This window comes from Zootermopsis nevadensis, unplaced genomic scaffold (assembly GCF_977971745.1).
Source record: "Zootermopsis nevadensis isolate Lab colony 2312 unplaced genomic scaffold, Znev_1.0 Znev_ptg000020l, whole genome shotgun sequence".
Taxonomy (NCBI): domain Eukaryota; kingdom Metazoa; phylum Arthropoda; class Insecta; order Blattodea; family Termopsidae; genus Zootermopsis; species Zootermopsis nevadensis.
Genome location: NW_028259152.1, coordinates 8,891,078 through 8,913,817, shown reverse-complemented (window position 1 = coordinate 8,913,817; position 22,740 = coordinate 8,891,078). Strand labels below are relative to the sequence as shown.

General features: G+C 40.5%; 1 protein-coding gene across 6 annotated transcripts in view; it reads right to left on the bottom strand.

Annotated features, from left to right (window-relative positions):
• Asap (ArfGAP domain of ASAP) overlaps nt 1-22,740 on the bottom strand; it is a 180,350-nt gene that overhangs the window by 92,559 nt on the left and 65,051 nt on the right. For 5 of the 6 annotated variants that reach the window (XM_022075556.2, XM_022075551.2, XM_022075552.2 and 2 more), the window contains exon 1: nt 22,422-22,682. The exons of the other annotated variant lie outside the window; for it this stretch is intronic. In XM_022075556.2, the coding sequence (XP_021931248.1) occupies nt 22,422-22,547 (126 nt within the window). In that variant the 5' untranslated portion in view covers nt 22,548-22,682. Of the gene's footprint in view, nt 1-22,421; nt 22,683-22,740 lie in introns of those variants that run through there. 6 annotated transcript variants of the gene reach the window in all.

Genomic DNA, 22,740 nt, shown 5'->3' with positions numbered 1-22,740 from the left:
GGCTGGATGACCCACTGACACACAACAGCAGTAAAGAAAAAAAGACAACAAAGACGAAATACAAATTGGGTCCACATACTGTAGTGACATAAAAGCATTAAAATCTCTCGTGGTTGGTCACAAAGATGAGTTTTAATCCTGTCAGAGCAACTTCTTTCCAGGAAAAAACCACATATGGAAAATACTCAATAACACATCAACCCTATATTTGTGTTTTCAATCTCCTCCCCCATCTTGACCTATTTTTTCGTCCTCTTCCTCACTTGTTTCCTTCGGCCTTCTTTCTTCACTCTTCTGTTCTACTTTTTGTTTCTCTTCTACATCATTCCCCTTCTTTGTCATATACCACTTCTTATTCTCCTGCTGCCTGCACACACCGCAGACCGAGATACCGAGATGATATACCTTTGTCTGTCAGATGGAAGGCACACACAAGCCAGAAAGGTCGTGTTCCTTCAACAAACAACTGTGAAAAGATCCACTCCACTATGGAATATACACATTTTCGAAATGCGTTCTCATGTGACCCAAATGGTCTTAGCTTACTGCTGATGCAAATCTCGTTTTTGGAAGATTAAAACTGATTTCCTCCTCACATCATTAAAAACGCAAACACAGTAGTGTGCGCGCGCACAACAGTATCTTCTTTACTTGTCTTTTTGATTTTACGTTCTAATATCCATGCATATTTCATTAATATTTCAATCTTGAATAAATATTACAACCTAAAGACTACGTACTGAATCACATTATCATTTAAATAAGAGTTATTTAAATATCAGAATGTTTCATATTTAAATACGTAATGGCAGCTACATTTATTTCAACAACAGAAAAAGAGCGAAGTACCTTCTAGTCGGCTCCGCTACACTGCAGATACAGATGGATTGTACAAAGTGATTTACAGTGTCTAAAACAAAGCCCTCCATATTTTTGATGACTTCGAAAAATGTTCAAAATAAAAGTTTCAAATCTCTACGAGATCTAAGATTTTATTCTACGTTACGTAAAAAATTTTCGTGCAACGAGTATCCTGTAAAGCGCGGACTCCCCGTTGAAAAACACTGCCTACTACTCGGAAAGTAGGAAGTACTCCGTGGATTAATGACCAGTCCACCACGAGCACGTACCATTACAAAACAACACAATGAAATGTGAACATTTACTTCCGACTGAGATTCAAACCCGAAACCAGTGTTCAGGCGGCCAATGACTTCTAGGCAACCAAGCTCGGAGCTGATGGCGATTGCAATCATTAATTATCCGGGACGGTAAGCCTAAGCATAGGATTTTGCTGTATATTTTGTTGTATGGACAAGAGTGGCAGAAACGACGTGGGCCTTTTACAAATACGAATGCTTCAATTATCATTAAATTCAAAACTTAATTTCCTGGCTGATCAGATATGATTAGACCATTTTCTGCATAGCAAGAAAAGTTACCCTGAATATGAAAACCAAATTATGGAGGAAGGCACAGACCAAACGAAAACTGGCATGATTCTGGGTAAGATCCAAGAACATACACGGAAAAGCACATTTTGACAAAAAAAGAAGACAGTTTCACTATGCTCTGACGTAATAATCACACAGTAGTCACATCTTGTCTGAGTAATCACCCAACTTTTCAATGCATTCGGTCACACTGTCCACAACCTTCCCGACTTCATCAATTGGAGAAGTGAGATAATCTGTGCACAGTTAAGGCCACGTTTAAAAAAATCAGGCTTTTAGTTAAGATAAAATGATACAGATAAGACAAGAGTCGCTTTCCTAAGTCCTTTAGCTACTTCCAAAACCAACGTGATATACACCAACTACCGGGTCTCCAATTTATGAGGTTACGGTCGTGCTTACATTGCGTTATCGGCCGCTGCTGTTGACGTAGGCGGGACTTTAACGCGTGAGTCACGGGCGAGTCAGTTTCGGTGCCGCTAGTAACAGCGAACTACGAATATTTCTCGTCACTAATACATGTTATTACATTAATTGTTTTTACCTTAAATCACAAAAAGAAAATATTCGACAATTTTCCAAGAAGAGCTTCGTCGAGTATTTCGAAACATGTTAACGAGATGTGAAGAAACTTGCTTGCAAGCACAAGGAAGTCACTTTGAACATCTTTTGTGATTTAAGGGAAGAACAATTAATGTAATAACATGTATTAGTGACGAGAAATATTCGTAGTTCGCTGTTACTAGCGGCACCGAAACTGACTCGCCCGTGACTCACGCGTTAAAGTCCCGCCTACGTCAACAGCAGCGGCCGATAACGCAATGTAAGCACGACCGTAACCTCATAAATTGGTGACCCGGTAGTTCACGCCGTAAGCACCTTTATCATCAAAGCCCTTCAAACCTACGACCTTCCCTCAGGGCGAGACAAAAGTTACACATCCACGCAAAACAAGTATAATTATGGTAATAATGAACAAGCTCGACTATATATAGACAATTTATAATACATAAAACAGGAAGACAAAATTCGTGAAATTAATAGTAGCAAACATTCCCAGAACTTCAACTGTTCTTCACTGATGTTTTGCTGTCCTACCTCTATATTTGGTCTTTGTAACATTTTCAAAGCATTTATTAGCTACAGACCTGTACACCCTGATTCAAAAAGGACTTTATAACTTTGAAAGTGTATAGAAATTTAATCAGAAAGCTTACAGAATCGGTTGAGGTGTCATTTTGTAGCAAAACAAATCAAGTTTGACTCACGTTGTGCTGTAGTACCGAATTCCGTCACCGCGAGCGCAAGCGGCAGTGCATTTGAAAATGGCTACTTTCACAGGTGCGGAGCGCGCTCGCTGTGTGCTGTGGTTTGAAGAAACGAAATCTGCGACAATGGTTCAACGAAATTTTCGCACCCAGTATGGCAAGGATCCTCCCAGTAGACCTACAATTTACTCTTGGCACAAGAATTTTGTTGAGACTGGTTGTTCTGTTCGCCATGACAAATCTCCAGGTCGCCCGCGTGTTTCTAGTGCTGTTGTGGAACACGTTCGTGACAGCCCAAAGGTGAATGTGTTTTGTGCCCTTAGCAAAGTTAAAGTGTACGGCCCGTTCTTTTTCCATGAGAGAACCATCAACGGTATCGTGTATCTGGATATGCTCGAAAATTTTCTCATACCACAGTTGGACGAAGATGACCAAAAAGGACGCATTCACTTCCAGCAAGACGGCGCACCACCTCACTACCTCACAGAAGACCGGGATTTCCTCAATAACCGTTTCCCAGGTCGGTGGATTGGTCGAACAGGGTCGATAGCATGGCCACCTCGTTCTCCAGATTTGACACCTCTCGATTTTTTCTTATGGGGTTTCATTAAAGATCGTGTGTATGTTCCACCCTTACCTGCGATTCTCACTGAGCTCAAAGCTCGAATCACCGCCGCAGTTGCAGAAGTGACACCGGATATGCTGGATCGTGTTTGGCAAGAAATTGGTTTCAGGCGGGATGTCTGCCGTATCACCAATGGCAATCACATCGAACCAAAATGACTGTTTGAGGTAAAACTTGATTTGTTTTGCTATAAAATGACACCTCAACCGATTCTGTAAGCCTTCTGAATAAAATTCTATACACTTTCAAAGTTGTAAAGTCCTTTTTGAATCACCCTGTATTATGATTTTGTCCTACACTGTGGTGAAAAGGAATGAACATAACTATAGGTTCATTTCTTTTCATCACAGTTCCCTCTGCACTCCTTAATAGTGCATAATACAGCTGCTGTATTTTCTTTCCATTTTATGTTCGTTTTAGAGGAAAAACGTCGAGGGCAAACATCAGCTGAGAGAACCAAAAATAGACGGTAAGACAATTTTAAAGTAATAATAGAGAAACGGGCTGTACGGATGGATCTGGATTCAGCTAATCACATGGCTAGCATTTGTGATTACACGAGCTTCATAACATCATAAAATGTATTGATAAGACGAACAACAATGATGTTTGTAGCTTGCTAAGCAGATGCCTTTCAAACAGACTCGCCCCGCCCCCAAGTGAAAAGCAAACAAACCATGACTATGGACGTCATAATAGCACATCCTACTAAGAAACAGGTCGTAACGAGGCCAAAGTGCCAAATGCCTCTGCCCAATGGACCATGAACGTAATTGCATATGTGAGGAGGAAATGATCTTTGTCTACAGCATTCGCTAGCCTTTCACTATCATAACCTTGATGCCAATATAAACAAAATTCCTGACTCTCCTAATGTTGAAGTGATCCTAAGCTACCACACAGCTTCTCTGATAAACTAATTACACATTATTTCCACGAAGTGGACGCATGTTTCGGTCACGCCCATCCGTCAACACGATTCATCTCAAACTAATAAACACGAACACCAAACTTTGATCAAACATAGTATTTGGCGCGGAATACACCGGAATATAGAGTGAATTTACTTTAAGTTTGTGTCACTGTAAAACAAATCCTATTTGACACGTCGCTGAAATAAAAATACATTGATTCCTCCAAAAGACTAACAAACAAAAATTTAAGAAATTACATAAAATATAGATCTCGTTAAGGTGTACGCAGCTTTATCAGAAACGTCTTCCAATGCGGCAAATATTTAATAAGGATAATCAAACAAACAAAAAATTGGAAAACACGTGTACTCTAAGCCACATCTTTTGATTCTTGTACACTCATCCACAACACAGTAGGCGTACAGCTAGGCCTTTCCCTCACACCACGAAGTTTGGTGGTACACAAACTGTTATTGAATACAATGCTGTGACATCAGAAAACGAATCAACTTCATATTTCAACATGCCATTCGTTTCATTTCTGTTACCACAGGTTCGTCATCATTTGTGTAACATACAACTTTCCAGTAACATAAACGATGAATATGAAGCATCAGATGAATGATAAAAATTCTAACGGAAAACTTCACGACTTGCACTCTTCACTCAGTGTCGTAAAACTGATCAAATCAAGAAAGTTGATGAGCGGGGCGTAAAATGCATAGAGGAAACAGGAACTGCATAAAAACTTTCATTACTAAACTTAAAAAGTGTGTTACTTGGAAAACATAATTCATATTCTGACCAGCAGCAACAACAATAATAATAATAATTCAATTCATTTATTTAAGTGCTTGACAATAATATAACAATAATAATATATTTATTATAAGCTCATTCCATCATAAACAGCTTTGATCCCCTCTTAACATTCGTATGCTCACACGAGTCTGCGAGTGTAGGAGCGTTTATATTTCAGGCGGCAAAGAGAGCAACAAATGACCTAGGACTTGACATTGACATCGGTTCATTTGGACGGCGAAGACAGTTGACGTCAGATCAATTCAAGGGCACTGTTAAGAAGGCCTAGCAAATTTTGTAACTCAAACAACATACAGACAAACCTATGCATGGACCTTCTTTGAGAATGCCAAAAATTTAGGCTTCTCGAAAGATCTGACGTTCGCCTTTCTACAGTCGGCTGGACTGCAGTCTGAAACCAAGGGTTTCATATTGGCGTGTCAAGATGGTGTTGTAAACACACTTGTACACCGCCGAATGGTGTGGGGGCAGCGGATACTGTCTGCAGGGCATGTCGAATGCAACCAGAGATGCATCTTCTGTCGACATGTGAACACTATGTCAGCTGCGCCTACATTCATCGGCACAACGCTGCTTTGCGTGTACTCTGTTACCACCTGAGGCACTTTTACGGCATTAACAAGACCCCCGTTTTGCCGTACGCTCCTGGGGACAGAGTCCATTGTTGAGAACGATAAATGTAAAATTTATTGGAACTATTCGTTCCCCACTAACAGGCAGTTAACAGCTACGAAGCCTGACATCGTTCTCATCGATGTCTCTGAACGCACTATGTATGTCAAAGAGGTTTCGGTTATTAAATCTTGCTAATATGCTTCCGTAAAAACTGGCGCAAAAGCTAATAACATTTGCTGCAAAGCGTTTGGACTCGTTTCCAAGTTCGACAAATCCGTCATGTATTGGAGTTCAAGGCGACAGGTGCATACTCAAGTTTAGAAACACGTGGGTTCTACACAAATTAAAAAGACTGTCAGTCAACAGTGGAAAAAGAAGACGTAATGTACCGAAACAAACTCGACATGTTTTAACCTTGAAAAAATACGTAGGCAACGAGACGATGAGAAAAGATCTTTAAGATCAACAGAATTCGAGTTCAACACACTCAGAAACCAGGCCTTAACAAGATTATGGCATAATTCGTAAGTTAACACGAACCGTCTTACGAGTAAATGCTTTTATCGTAGCTTTGTTAACATCATGGTTCATACCATTATCCAAACACGAATTTAGCATGTAATCAATATCAAGCCTTTAGAAATGTACAGCCAATAACACTTCGAATAGTACTAACATCTTCAAGTAGTCAGAAAACCAGAAATAATTAGAATCATAAACACAGGCACATATATGACTAATGAATTATCAGAGGAGGTGATGGTGGTGGTAGTTGTAATAGTAACAGAAGTGCCAATCAATGGCGATGTTACACCTATTATTAGATCTTTATGACAACTGTTTCAAATACACTCGCCTGCTACGTCATGATCCCGTTCACTGTGATGAGCAATGCCTATCAGAAGCAGCTACTAATTACTGCCATCGCCCAAGTGAACCATAATTTAAGTCACTTTATGTAACATAACTGTTATTTCAAAACATTGCTAGGGCGTGCCCCCATAAAATACAGAGTACATATTAAAAAGAAATGGGCGTTGACATGAAAAGAATCTAAACTAAATTGCTTCTTCCAGGAGAGTTAAAGCTGCGTACACAAGATGGAATAGTTCTGTTTAATAAAACACAACTTCGAGCCTCTGGCGAACTTGAAGACACAGAAACATTGGATATTGACAGGGGGTAGAGGGTATAAGATGAAAAGCGGTAAGATTGGATTCGGCTTAGTGGAAGGACGACAAACTGCCGAAACAACAGGCACCAAAAAGTTGGTCTTCTGTTATACAGGTCCGTGATGAAAGCGAGAAAAAACAAGAGAAGGAAGAAATTTAAAAAAAGTTCATTTGCGACGAATGAGGTAAAATTTGAACGGAAGAACAGGAAGATCTAGTGAGAGACTGTAGCCTACTTCAAGGTGTTGTCAGGGGTCGGCCTGAAACAATTAAGACAGCTAAAGAAAAAAGTACGCAGATTCAAACAGGGAACTAAAGACAGGGGCAACCACGCCGGTCTTTTACCACGTAACACAGTAGTTCATTTAATAACGCTTTATCAGTAGCTCAGACTAAAGATGTGGAAGGAAGCGGTCGTGGCATAATTTTAAATACTATACTAGTATTTGCCTAGAGGGACTGAGGAAAACCACTAAAACATCAGTCAGGATAGCCGGTCTCCGGTCCGAGACTTCAACCCGGGACCTCCCGAATACGAAGCAGGAATGTTACCCATTCATACTAAATTTTACAAAGTTACAATCAGTGACTAGGTAATCAATCAATCGACAACAAATCCCTCATAACAAAATGACTACCTGAACCCAAAGTGACCAATTAATGAAAATGACAGAACCGAACAGATGACAAAATGTTGGCCATGGTTAGACGTAACTGATAACATCACTTACGTGCATGGGAACTAAACGATTAATGATTCAGTACAAAAAATGTAGAACTGCCGGCACAGGAAGCCAAATGCCGACCTTGAATTCATAAACCGTGTAATATTAACATGACAATCGATTATGTATTCACAATGAGTGCCCCTCACGAAACAAACCTCCAGCTTTCTCAACTTGATATCCTACAACAGAGGCAGAAAAAAGCACACGTCGACTTCAAATGCGTTTCTAATCTTGCACTCCGAGTATGTATTGCAGGATATTATTTTACCGACGTGTCTGTGAAATAACCAACTTCAATATTTTATAAACGTTGCACTGAAATTCTGCATACTTCATTTGCATCTTATCAAAATACATATATATTGTTTAAAATCATAAATGATCTTAATCAACTGGTTAAATAATAGCCTAACCATACCAAACAACATTTCAAATGAAAGTACAGCTCTTCATGACGTAGGCTATACGCAGGATAACATGTTACTGCTCTGTACTAACGTGAAGTTCGATAAGTCATATTTCAGAAAGTCGATATAGATATTTTGAATCGGGAGCCATGTAAACGAGTACGAAATGACCAATGTGAACCAAAATAAAACTCTCGCCAGGCTACAGTAGAAATCTACTGCCAAATTTAACCGAAATTCGATCTGTAGGTTCGGACATATAACAGGGACGGATGGTTATCTTTGCCTGCACATGTTACATGCAACTATTGACAAATACGACCTCCCTCATAAAAAACTCTCCTTGTCTCCATGGACATTTCTGGCATTAGCTTCGAGTCTTCTGAATGCTAACTGCCCTTCACTTTGAAAATGGACCAAGGTATTCAACATCCGCAATAAACCACTTGTCAAGAAGCAGTAACTGGATAATGTTTTGAAATTTAAAATGAGTAACATTTTATTCTACAGATACTACAGTATGTGTCAAGGTTGTCCAAACGCAGTATTCGGAGATTTATCTTAATTTTAAAGAACAATTCCGGTATCGGGATATCAGGCCTAGGGTTAAGAACCTCCATTATGCATTTTTAACCAACTGACCTGTTTCAAACAAAATTATCTAGCCATTCGGCCGCGATGGCTAAGGCAATCACCAACATCAAACACACTGGTGCTGTTGCCAGGCATCACAGACCAACGTGAAAGTGACTTGCGACTTTTATTCAATCTCGCGCCCGTTATACAAGATTCGAACCGGTATCTCTTGCCCCCCGCTCCAAAAAAAAATTATAAGCTTAACGAACCTGTCGGGTACAGTGCTCGGTTTTAAAACTCTTAGGTTGTGCTTATCAGATGGGACGTATACGTATAACGTCACAGGAATAAAACGTATCTAAAGAAACACGGTGTAAAATAGTGACTCTTACCATTTTTCTTTAATTCTCACTTCCATTTTCTTCAGTTCTTTATTCTTGAGTTTCTTTACAAAAAATTCAACTTTACGTCAACAATAAATGTTGACGTAAAGTCACTATATTTGTAAATCTAATTATTAGATTTACAAATATAGTGATAGTGTGCTTTCAGACTCTGCAAGAAAAATTCATCGTCACTCGAGTTCATGAAACCGTGTTATTTATTTATAGAGTGTCTCAAAAAGACGCATACACATTCAATGAATGTAAAAAAAGACATTTTAATAAACGAAATCATTACATACGCCAGCACTGACACTCGATGAATTAGCGAATCTAGTGTAGGTGTTAAAAATAACCACCGTTAGCTACGTGGCACAGTTGACAGCAGCGAGAAACCCACGCCTCAAATCGCACGGCCGCTGTGACCGACGCCAGACAGCCGCGACGTTCGGTTACAGCAGCGTAAATTATGCATAACTGCATCACTAAATTATATAACTTCTACAGGGAGTGTTCTTGAAAGCTTCGTCGTATAGGCTAGTGCATTTGAATGGAAGAAAGCATCATAAATTTTTCCATGCACTTCTTGATTAGTAAAGAGGCCACGTTCACACGAAAACTGGTACTCTAGGTTTCCAGGTCTCGGTGTGATACAATATCGACAAAAAATTATAGGTTCTTGTACTTGACCTAACAGTAAATTAATGATATAATGGACTGCTTCTACCACACGCAAAATTGACACGAAAAGCTGTAAAAGACCTTCAACACGTTCATCGAGTAGCAGATTCCAAAGTTCGTATAGACGGCGCAGTAGTTTTTGGCCGGTGAAGAAGCTAGCGGAGCTGGTGGGCGGGCCTACTCTGTGTACCTGAGGTGGCACGGTCAGTGTATTTCTTTTGTTTGGGCGTTCAGTCCGATAAGCTCTTCGGTGCAGTCAGCATTATACTATCGCACAAATGACTCGCTCTTAGCCTTCCTCTTGAAAATTCCACCGACCAAAAACTACTGCGCCGACTATACAATGTACAACGAGGTTCTCCGTGCTTTTCCTCAACTGCAAGCGTATAATTCAAAAGGGGCATGACTCACATTCCCCGTTCATGGAGGCTCTCAGCCTTAGTGCCCTGCCCCCAAGTCACAGTGGCCATCTGTCAAAGCGATCCCAACACTTCTGGGTTCAAGTCCCAGAAAGCCATCCAATCAAAATCGTTTTCACAAAGGACAACCTTCCTCATGAGATAATCTCTCACCAGCAGCAAGGCCTTCCGCTAAGACAGAAACCCCGTTCGCGTAAGAACACACCCCCTCCGTCATTACAGTTTATAAAGCACTATTTACCATTTCCAGCAAGGAGTTTCGTACGCAGGAATGGCTTGACCTACCGAGGGACGATGTCTTGCGATTGCGCAGGACTCTGCCCTTAGTTATCTCTTCGATTGACCGGTTGGCTGGTTGAAGTGTTGGCGAAAAGAAAAATTCCTTTCCTTGGCGAGATTCCATCGGCCAGTCAGTAAGTGTAAGTGGCCACTTTAGAACACAAGACTGTCTTAGGGAAAGTAATGGCAAAACTGTCCCTCAGCCTAACACCGCGACATGAAAGCATTCTGAAGGTGTGGAGGAAAAGTTCCGTGCATTTTACACAGTACCACGAGTATTAATCTCGTCCCTAGCTCTCTTTCCTGCATCCCTTTGGAAAACCTCTTACCTATTGGCTTGTTTCAAGCCAGGGTATAATGTCGCTGGCCGAACTTGTCTGCGACGTATCTTACATGTTAATATAACCACTGACTTAAATCGATAAACGACTCAAAAGGATGTATAATGTCGCCATGTGAACGTGTGTCTCGATGTAAAGGAATATTAAACAAAAATATTGTAATGCATACATTTGCATTGGAGCACGGATAAAATGTTTGGAATTTATCTAAGAGGTTCCTTACAAAAATAAATATAATTGGCACAATTGGAAATTTAACGGTTCCTTGAAAATTATCGATTCTAGTGGTTAGGTAGGATTTGATTTTACACATAAAATATAGCCCATTCACCAACCGACTAAGTTTCTGAGTGGCTACAGGAATTACTGTAAGTAAATTACTCGCGTAATGACCAACTAACGAACATAAAGCTGATTGATTATTCCACTGACTTAAACGAATTATTGGTAGGCTGAATAACTATTCGAATAACCGACTAAGTGACTGACTGCGACTAAATCAAAAACTGACTAGGCTGACTATCCGTCTGACTTAGTGTCTGACTGAGTAAGTGAATCACATTAATCTTCAATAAAATCTTCTCGTGCAATCAGCCGCGTCAACTGGTTACGTGGATGAAAGTAGTCGGTTTCAAGCTCCAGTTGCTTTACACCAGTTAAAGTGACCCCTGGACATTTATAGTAAGTTTTATGTGGCCCAGAGCAGGTACAGACGTGGTGTCAAAGAGTAAAATTACTGTCCCAGACGGGAATCGGGAGACCAGTCAGTAGAAGAGACCCTCTATATACACTGACAGGGTTATCCCGATTCAAAGATGACAAATGTTTATAAATACTGTATTTAACCCCTGCAGGGAACATATGTGGGAGCAGGTTTAAGAATAAAGAACAGATCTTAAGTAGGTTAAATGCGATGTGTGTTTCAACATAATTCATCTGGATACAAAAAAGATAATGAGCGTGAAGATTTCCGTCTTCTGGGTTGTTGCGCTGTGTAGTCTGTAGGCGATTCATCGCCCTGATGACGGAGGCAGTATGACCTCTGAAACGTTGGTTAACATCTACCAGACTACACGGCGCAACAACCCAGAAGACAGAAATCTTCATACTCACCGCTGTGAAAACCTCAAATCCTACAAGATAATGAGCCTTCGGGTTACAAAGAAGAGTGTTATTTCTTGGCCAACTGGGAGTCTACCAGCTTCTCAATAAGGATTATGCTTCATAATGTTAGTTAAAGAGTCACACAAAGACAACAGATGCTGGAATATACACGATCAAGTAACTCCATTGAAAAAGAAACTACAGGCATTCCAAATACCAGCAATAGGAGATCAGTTTCACTGTCCTGCTGTCTTGTGTAGCCTACTTATTTGATAGCCAGTCGCCTCAATTCTTCCGGAAATACTGCTTACGCAACAGACCCCCTTACCACAGCCTTCAGATGTCCTAGGATCAGTAAGATTAATTATGAATGATAATGAGTAAAGTGAGAGCTTTCAGCCTACTTTCTTTGGACACAAGGCGTACCAGTGAACTGAAATTAACTGGACACCTCACATCACCGCGACTTTAAGGAGCTAGTTCGATGCCCGGAGGTTAGTAAAATATGAAGATTAATAGGATTGTCACCCCCGCCCAAAACCCACTGTGTGTTGAAACAGTACTACGATCGCTTATGGAACATTATCCTCCGCCTTCTCCTTGATTTCAACATCATACTAATATTTAGTGAGGCGTACAAACGAGTTCGAATAGCAGCTTATACAACATATCTTGACCGCGATTTGTCGCGATATTAGTGTTTCGTTAATACCAGGCTTGCTTTAAACCTGTAACTAACTTAACGGTAGAGACTCTTCACAGAACAATTTATAGTCGTTCATCTGCTCAAAATACGTATTACAACGTTTATCGAACCCGAAGGTCCATTACCGTCATAAGAGCCTACCAGATGAATTCTGCCTACATCTTCACACATCATTTCCTTAAATTCGTTTTTAATATTATTAACCTTCCACATACTCCTGGGTCTCTCAAGTCATCTATGCACTTAAAGTATTCATTCCAGAGAGGAGCGTTCTCCACTCACCCATCTTTTAATAACCGTAACAACCCATAACAAAAACGCTAATTACGAAGCACCCCAATACGCGATTTTCTCCATCTGAAGAAGAGTGTGCACTTTGTAATTAGAAGCCAAGCAATATTCATGCAGTCATTTTGTGTTTTCAAAACTGCTGAGTAGGAAGGTTATTGACGTGCTCAGCCAGACATCTGGACTCAGTGACGTACGCTAATGCTCTGTTTCACAACCGGGAGTCCGCCAGCTGAGTAGATTCTATTCTTTTACTTCTTTATGTCGTACTGATGCAAGTTTTCTGCCACTTTCAATCGCACATTTTCTTCCACGCTGTAATCAAAGCCTTCTGCCTATATTCATATAGTTTTTTTCTCTTTTTAATCAAACTGTACGGTATAATTTTGGGATGGGTTTTTATCAAATCGGTTTTGCTGTGTTCCACTGTAAGAAGTACTAGTGAACCACGAACGAATGACGTTATATTTTTCGTTTCTTAAAGTGTTAGCCGAGCTGACACGGTTAACATGAAAACTGCTCGGCTCCGCCCGTGTCTACATGTAAACACTGTAACTGGATCCTCGCCATAACAGGGCTTGAAATGCCCCGGGCAATACATTCATCCAGTCCATAACCTGTTACAAGAAGCGGGCACAGCAATTCAGACACGTGTATAACACAACACACCTAGCACGTCTGTCTGTGCGTGAAGCCCCTTCTCCATCAGTAACACACTAACCCAGGCTCATGCAACATCCCCAGTAAGGTGAAACAGTCATACACCTTATTCAAAGGCGGCTGTCCGCGTGATTGAAATCGAAAATTCCTGGACGGATCTGGATGAAACTTGGTATAGACGTTTCAATTTCCTATGATCACTATCGACACTAGCACCACTTACATTACGGACATACAACGATGTATAGTTATAAATTTGAGGAAAATACAAATCTCTGAGCAATTCTTTGTATGATGTAAAATAACAACATGGAGGCTGCATAAAAATTTATTTTATCGGGAATCGATCCCACTGCCTGAAGCGTGTGCTACCAGAGCCAACACGCGTTGTAACATACCGTTGTTAATTCCGAGAAGACATTAAAACCACGTGATTTGCATAGCTACAAATTGATTTCTGTAAGATTAGTGACGTAATCGTTTATTAACATTCGGTCTCTAAAAACGACTTCAGATAGAAGCATTTAGAATTCAGAATTTGGAAATAATGCGTATAACCCGATACGGATTACACCTTTCCAGCCTTGTTCTTTATTTCTTTTATGATTTTCATGTAGGGGCAATGCAATTTATCACGCTGCACTGGTGAATTCGATAGTTCAACAACATTTTTGAAGAAAAAAAGACTGGCGGAACAATGTCAGTACGACTTCGTTGCCATAGATTTGCTGGGAAACATTACAGTGAGATTTACTGATTTAGCACCACGGAGGACTTTACTTTCGACTGTGGCCATTATTTACCCTCACATGTTGAGCTAATTCCCCCCTCATGTTTACATCCTACATAAGCAATAAGAACAGGCAGGAGTTTAAAACTAAAGCTAAACTCGACCTTTCTCCCATGTCTAGTTTTCAGGAAACTGACCAAACCCACACGTTCTCCCAGGCCAAGTCTGAAAGTGAACTCACACGTAAACATAAAACTGTATGCAAACACAACAAAGAAATTACTATTGTCGACTTTGTACTCGTTAAAAGCCAAGCATGTTTCAAGTCCTGCAGCGTCACATTTAGAACAACTGCTGTATTTTCTCTGCAGCGTACGCCAGGTTGTACGTCATTATTCTGAAACTATCTTTAGCAAATTCGAAACATTTAAAAATAGTTTCAAAACTATATGCATAACAAAACAACACATTTTTAAAGCGTACTCGTATTAAACTATGAACACGCTAAAAGTGTTATACATTTGCCCGTTAATCATCTTCGATAGTAATCCAGGTCGTAAAAAAATAAAAAATCTTCGTATATTTCTTTGTTTACCACCAGTTGAACCGATTTATTCCCCACTAAAAAGCAAAGCCCGGTGGTACGTGGAGATTCTAGGAATATGACAACCTACAAGCAGTGTGGATAACTACGTAACATTTTTAAAGGCCACAACGAAAAGAACGTTTTATATATTTTACATGGATTAAACACGTTTTAAACTAATGTTAAATGTTTTAAATGTGGTAAGTATAGGTAATACAATTAAATTCTGCATCAACAATAAGAAGGCCAATTACGGATACAGCACAAAACAATAACACAATAAAAAACTATCAGATTATCAAGAAAATGTATGACTGTAGACAAATTTAACACACAGAGGCAAATTCTTGCTAAAAAAAATATCAGTATCTTTGTGACAATAATTCAAATATATTAAGTAATAATCAAAAACATAATGTACATCCTGGAGTGGCTTACGCCAGAGAAAAAAAATGCCCCCTGAAGATGAATCCACGGGAGTTGAAACATGCTGAGGTTTTAAGGAGTGTAGTTGTTACGTGATGCAACGTCTTGGCCACGTATCGACACTTAAATATATTACAATATGCAACGGGATGTAAAGTATAAGTAGTTACGGTACTAGATACGTACATGAATCAACATAAGGTGCAGACTCTTAAACAAAGATCCCTGGTATGTAACGTCAGCTCTTTGTCATTCTAAATCCTACATTCCAGTATGTCATCCTAACTTACGTCTCACTATTTACAACAATTTCTACAGCGTCAGACAGACACCTTCCGATTTCAATTTCCACTCCACGACAGCGGAAAGTAACGGACCCAAACACCCATCCCAGATGACCTGATAAGACGAAGAAACTCTTTCCATCATTTCCAGTAAACACATTACAAAAGAAAAGTTTTGTTTTCAGCCTGTGTTTATGGTTATCACACTCGTTTGATAAGATATGCCTATCCAACCCCGAACAGGTTTCCTGGATGTCCAAGAAGTCTTCCGGTAAGTAACCAAAGATATTATTTGCTGCCATGTGATACACAAGTGAGACCACACTCTTCATTAATGGCAACTTCGCACTTGGAGTGACAGCGTTCCACTGGTGATAAGTCGCATCATAAATCTTTGACATTACGCAAGCTCCTGGATAAATCACAGAATACCTCCACAACAGAACCCCTACGCCCATACTTCAAACACGGGACTGTGCTGGAAAAAGTTAAGCCACGCTGAAGAATCTCCAGTTTATTTAAAAGAAAAGGAAGATGAAGAATAGGTTTCAACGACAAAAAATATTCCATACTTGCTCTTCCAGTACTGCAACTGCTGCTGATGGCTAGCCGATTTTTTAAACGCACGACCATTTAAATAGTAGGCCTATCTCATTCGCAATTTAAACTTTCTGACGATGAAATAAGGAGGCTTCCACATTTCTTTATCCTACACAGCTAATTCCGCGCGGTCTGAGGCGTGGGCCTTGTGCCACTTGGTCGCTCGGACCGCGGGTTCGAATCCCACTCAAGGCATGGGTGTTTATCCGCGTTTCTCTGTGTTATGCTGTCCTGTGTACAGGTAGAGGACTTGCGAAGGGGCGGTCCCTCGTCCAAGGAGTCCTACTAACTGTCTATAGATCAAAGACAACGAAAAGTTGGGACCCGCAGTGCTCAGGAACTTGAAGAACGGGTCGTCCAAGTATACCAGTACACAGCTAATTTGTCAACTCTTTCCTTTCTTATCCATGCATCGGACAAAAAACCTGTTATAAATTATCGAAGACGTACCTGTCTACATGTGTTATCTAAGAAAAGGGAGCCGTGTCAATAAGATAGATGTCAGATACAATCATCTGATTTCCTCGACTGCTGAAACGTTTTATCGCGTTCCATTCAACCTATCGACTATTGTAAACAGCAGAAATAAAATTGTATCAACAGGTAAAATATCTGCACATGCAACTGTCACATAGTAAAAGTGCTACAGGTTTCGTTGCACAGTTCGAGCGAAAATCAATACTTCCAATTGCACTTCGTAATGAAGCACAAAAACGAAGATTTCTGTCTGCTGTGTTGTTGCGCTGTGTAGTCTGGTCGATGTTTGCCAACGTTTCAGAGGTCATACTGCCTCCGTCATCAGGGCGATGAATCGCCTACAGACTACACAACAACCCAGAAGACAGAAATCTTCATACTCGCCGCTGTGAAAACCTCAAATGGTACAAAGCACAAAAATGTTTTAAAATAGAAAAACGCGTATTGCTTCCATCATCTCGGCGTATTAGGGAACCCGCTTTGTTCCGTATGTGAATGGTTTCGGACTTCCATTTTATTTGAGTTCATATAATTTCCAATTGCGGTATTAGTTCGTTTAGGTCAGTCGGAAAACAACTTTCTGCATAGGTGCAAGACAGCTAGTAGCAACACGAGTCCTGAGAGAAAAGCATAAAACCTATGTCCTATTGTTCTTCATTGCGTGCAGCTAGGAATCTGTTTGCAAACTGTCCGATTCTTAAACTTGGAAGCTATTACAAAGTGTGTCTAACAGGTAAGGGAGGTTATTTGTCACAAGAGACTCTCTAGATAGTGGAAACGCCTCCAATTTTATAAGAAACACATACGTCAGTTGCAATCTTGTCTCCAAAATACAGCCAATCACAAAATTTATTTAAAAAAATCTCTAAGACTAGTTTCCACCTGAAACAACCAATGAAATTCGAAGAATCGTAGCAGACAATTTCCTAGACCAAGTTTTCGGACGAGACATGTGCTCACTGATCGTCGACAATTCTACATTTGCAATATCCAGAGGCATAAATAGATCTGCGCTGCGCCACTTTTAGACCACGTACTAGAAAAACACTAAATTCAACATACAAATTAATATACGTGCTATATTATTAAAGTGAAAATTTTAAGTTTATATACAAACAGTGGACAAACTTATCCGGATCAGACGATAAAAACGTTTTTTTATCGTCTATGGTCAGCTTTGACCGTCGTGACCCCCATCGGGGTTTTCTTGCTAAAGCACCACGGTGGTTTCGCCTTGCCTTCCATGGCCAGTCTTTATCCATCAGACTGGAAGAGAAAGGACATGGACAAACATCCATGCCTTGAGTGGGACTCGAACTCACGGTCCCAGCGGCCAGGCGCACAAGGTCCATGCCTCTGGCCGCGTGGCCACTGCTACAAGAGCATAATACACCTGGTTGATATACAAGTTACTTCTGGTGTCAGTTCATGGAACACCTGTAGTTCATCATTAGTCTGGCTGTCAACACGAACTACAGGCAGAACCTCAATCCACGGTCATCATCGATTTATATTAATCCTTGCATCTAATAGCGCTGACGTCCAACATTATTACATGCTCCTACTACCAGAGTACCCAGCATTATATTTTCTTTTATTAAAAATTAGTCCATTTCATTTTTCTTAGACCCTGCTATTTCAATTCTGAAGCCTGGCACTGAAATACGAATTAAAAACCACCAGAGAGTAGAAACCAGCTGACGTCCGTCGTCCAGTTACATGAGATTTTAGGTTGTCACGGAGGCATAAGTCCCAAGTGTTAGAATTTTTCACCGCGTTCAGCCACACATTTACCCTTTTCCTCAAGTCTGATCCTACCCAGTAAAGACTTTCTGCAGTGACGTTTGAAACGCACAGCTCAACGCTGTCGATTTGTTAGGCGTAAGAAAATCGGTAAATGTATCCGCAAACTCAAACTGACAAGTTAATTAGGAATGAGATGCCAGGTAGTGTTAGACAATGAACACTCGTTCCACTTGTAAAAAAGACTTCCTTGCACTTCGATTGTTTGACGACAACCGACGGACTGGCGCGAGAAGATTATAACGTAACGTATGTGGGCTCTCGTGCAGTCACAGCGACACTGCGTGTTTATTAATCCAATCGAACAGTATTCAAATACGACCAAAAATAAATATTTTAATACTGGATATGTGACTTTTCGATCATTCTATACTTCGAGAGCCAATACATTACACCTGATAAGAGACAGACATGACGATTTCCTCAAACGCAAATCACCATATTACATACTAAAATAAATAAAACATTAATAGCTAGTACCAGTTGCCCCCCCCCCCCCCCACCCAAAAAAGCTTTACTTCCTGTTCTGCTGAAGGTAATCAGAAGGGAACTGCATTTATGTTAACGAATTATGGTCCATTTAAAGCCCTACCACCCGCTTTGTTTGTAGTGATCACGGAAGTCGTCCGTTCCGTGATGAAACGAGTAAACAGAGGGAAGGAGACGTGGCTTTTTTTGTTGTTGTAATATTTTCTAAAACATTTGCTGTTCATTCAGCGCTAGTCAACCTCAGCCACCTTAGCCCTCAGTCCTATTATAAGTTAATTTCGTACACACAGTACATAGCAACAAACTTCATGAAGCAAAATAGTTCTAGAGAAGTTACGAGTCCCTCTGCTAGTCAAAAAGTTCCCTGCCTTTCATAAAACCCGAGCTCCTCATTGTGCCCCAATCCTAAGCCAGCAGAATCCAATTCACATCCACCATCATTGACGTCCCTGGCACTGTGTAACATTTCGTAACACGTCTTTTTCTATAAGGCCTGATCTCCAATCTGGAGGATCACCACTTGTTAGAATACATAAAATCAGGGAGGATGTGATGGGAAAGACTTGTAGCACGCCAAGAGGGATACGTAAGCAACATTTTGTTTGGAAAATCTCATGGGAAATTACCAACTGGGGTGTAGAAGAGGGAAGATTTTCGGAAAAATAAACTGTGAAAATGAGAAATGGTCCAACGAAATGCTTTTGTGATTCGAGTGAAGCACCATCGACTCCCGCATAAACAATGAATTTCTTGTGAAGTCTGCAAGTTATCATCTGCGCCCCAGAATGAACTCCAGGAAACCATTTCCTTTCCTCTTTGTGGGAGATAAATCAACAAGCGAAGGTCAAGACTAAAGCACGAAACGAAAGTGCGGTAAAACAAACGAAAAAGAATGCAAACAGCAGTTCTTTCATATCCTATTTACTTCCATTCCGTCTTCTTATCCTCTGTTCCTCTTCAATACACAGTTCCTGGAGTTTTCACCCTCTTGGTATCGACCTCAGCCCCAGATTCCTTCTATATTTAGAATTCTCCTTGCACTCTCGTCTTTATGAACCTCCACGGTACAGTCTGGTGTAAGTGAAACCAGTTTTCAGGAACACTGCGGAATTAAACAGGAAGTTGTCCAGTGCATGCCTTATATTGGGTGTGACCTTGAATGTTTCCGGCATTCCCTCACTGGCGTCTGAAACGGCAGTGGTCCTTCGAACTGGTTCTCACCGCGTTCTTTGAAAAAAACGAACGCGCATAAAAGAGAGGTCGTGTCCTGTCGCCCGGCAGTGTATCCGCGAACTGGAGCAAATATTGTTCTGGGGGATCAGGCGAATTTCTTAAACATCGGCAATACATGGAGGCGCGTTATCAACTTCACACTCGGCCGAATAGCTCGCCGTCCAGGCGGTTCTGCTGGTCTTAGAACCTGTCTCTCTCTATCTCTCTCTCGCAGGGTACACAAAAACTGTTGTCACTGTCGGGATTCGAATCCCGGTCGTCTAGCCGATATCCAGTTTCTTGATGACTTCATTCCTTCATGTCCTGCACAAAAAAACTGGAATCACCTACTTTTATTTCCAGTGTGTTCTGCTGGAGCGAAAAGTTTTCTAGCCCACTTTTACACTTTCAATGCGTGCAAATAAAGCCACGTCTGTTTAATATTGGCAATCGAATTTGAACCTGTCACCAGCTTTCTTTCTGTTCTTGTTATTTTTATAGCTAATGTAGTAGAATACGCAAGACGTATAAAAAAAGGAACAACTAATTTTAATACCGCATCTACATCCTTGTAAACGCCCGCAGCCGAAACCTCTTTGAAAAGCCAATGGTCACTCACCTAGTTAAGATATTATCGGCCTCTCATGGAATAAGAAGGCTCACTACTCCAACAGCCCACCGAAACCCACGAGTCAGATGAATCCAGTTTAAGAAATCAGCGAGCTCTGGTCTCTAAGTAGTCGGACTAAAATTTTGTGTGCATCTCCCGTACGTGCTACATATGGTGAATCAAAGAAATATTCTAGTTTATTTAAAAATTGACGAATAGAAGATGTAAAAACTAGGAACTATACATGAATGAGTTCAAACGTTAATTAGCTAAAATAACAGAATCGTCACAGGGCTGCCAATTCAGGGATGTACAGGATACTTCAGCTACTACAAGGCTTGAAGACGTGGAAGACACAACCAGACTCATTAAAGAATTGTTCTGGACTTAAGAAGTGAAGGAATGGAACGTAAATTATTTAGAATAAAACCTCTACACTAATCGGCAGAATAGGATCAGCTATATACAGAATTACAAAAATTGAGCTCTTGTATTTTACACTGTTTTTGCTCGAGCAATCTTTCACGATCAGGTTTAATTTGTTCTTTTGTTTTTCGATTCGCAGGCATCCCTCCAAATGTTCGCCGGTCCTAGAACGACTAAGCCGAACAGTTGCTCACAGTGAGTTTCAGAACTGCCAAATCAAGTTATGTAACATCAGGTAACTATTTCTCGAAATATACAGTAGTACAATTTTTGTAACAAAGATATGAGGACGTCACAGAATATACCGGAGGGCCGTATGTGGCCCGCAGGTTAAGAACTGTAAAAGAAGCAGCTTCATACCCATACGAAACAACGGTACTTTTTTTGTACAGCAATCGAAAAGGATGAAAATACGCAAAACAAAATTCTCCTTCGTGGATTCTACATTTCTTCCAGATTAGCCAAGTGCAGGGTCAGAGATTACGCAGTTAACTACAACCAAGAGTGTGAAAAATGCGCTGCATACTTCTGCACACCTCAGTCAAATTTCTAAATATTCTGGGCAACCGGTGCCCCGGCCAAGATTCGAGTACATTCTATAAGGAACGTGACTGCTACATTGGATACGAGACACATCTTACGTGTTAAGTTCACCTGCTGCCCTGAACTGGGGGAGAGATACAATTCAATCCAGCACAGAAGTCATGCTTTTATGGATGAAAAACACCTGTCAAAATTCAATCACTCATTTGACGCAACAGCCCAACGCTTCCTCACCTTCATTTCTGGTGACACACACCACAAGTAGCAGAGAATTGAAAATGGAAACCACATTACTGAAGCGCATCTCTAATAATGTAGGTTTTAGCATGCTGGCGCACAAGGATAAGCTATATGATTTATTCCCAAATGCACATTCACAAACCAACTCTTGTGCAAACTTCCAAGATTTCACTACTACTATGGTTCACACAAAGGCTTCCTTATGGAGTGAATTACTGCAAAACGAGGTTATTAATGTAAATACTCCTAATTTTAACCCACAACCTGTCACTGCAATTTTCGCACTTTAATCAAGCTTCTTGAACACCATCCTTCCCAACACTACATAATCACTTGAATGGAAAGAAGTCGAATAATAATGATGCCCCTTCCTTGCCGGCAATATAAACGGGGCTTAATATTGCAAGTACTAGAGATTGTAAACAAAATCAACGTTCTATCACAGTAACTTTTATACAAAACAAGCAACATATGCAAGCAGCAATTTTCAGACTACGACAAAACGAAACGAAACCCCCCCTCCAAAAAAAATCCTCTGACGAATCTAATTTACCTCTTCCAAAGATGCAATTGTCTGTCTACATTGTGGCATCCGTGACACAAACGTTGATGTTGTTGGTGAATTATAATCCTCACGAGTTTCTTCAACAAATTCACTCACACGAATCAAACCCGGCATTTTGACGATTTGGCCTGAAATAATTTTCAGTCCAAAACGACAATAAACGAGTGACACTACTACATTTGCGAATAAAAACCACCTTCCTCTTTCGAAACACTATGCACACTGATGCCTGCCTGCCTTGCTGAAACAAATTACCCACAATTCCTAACTTCGACGATTTCTTAATTCCGCCACAGATGGCACTACA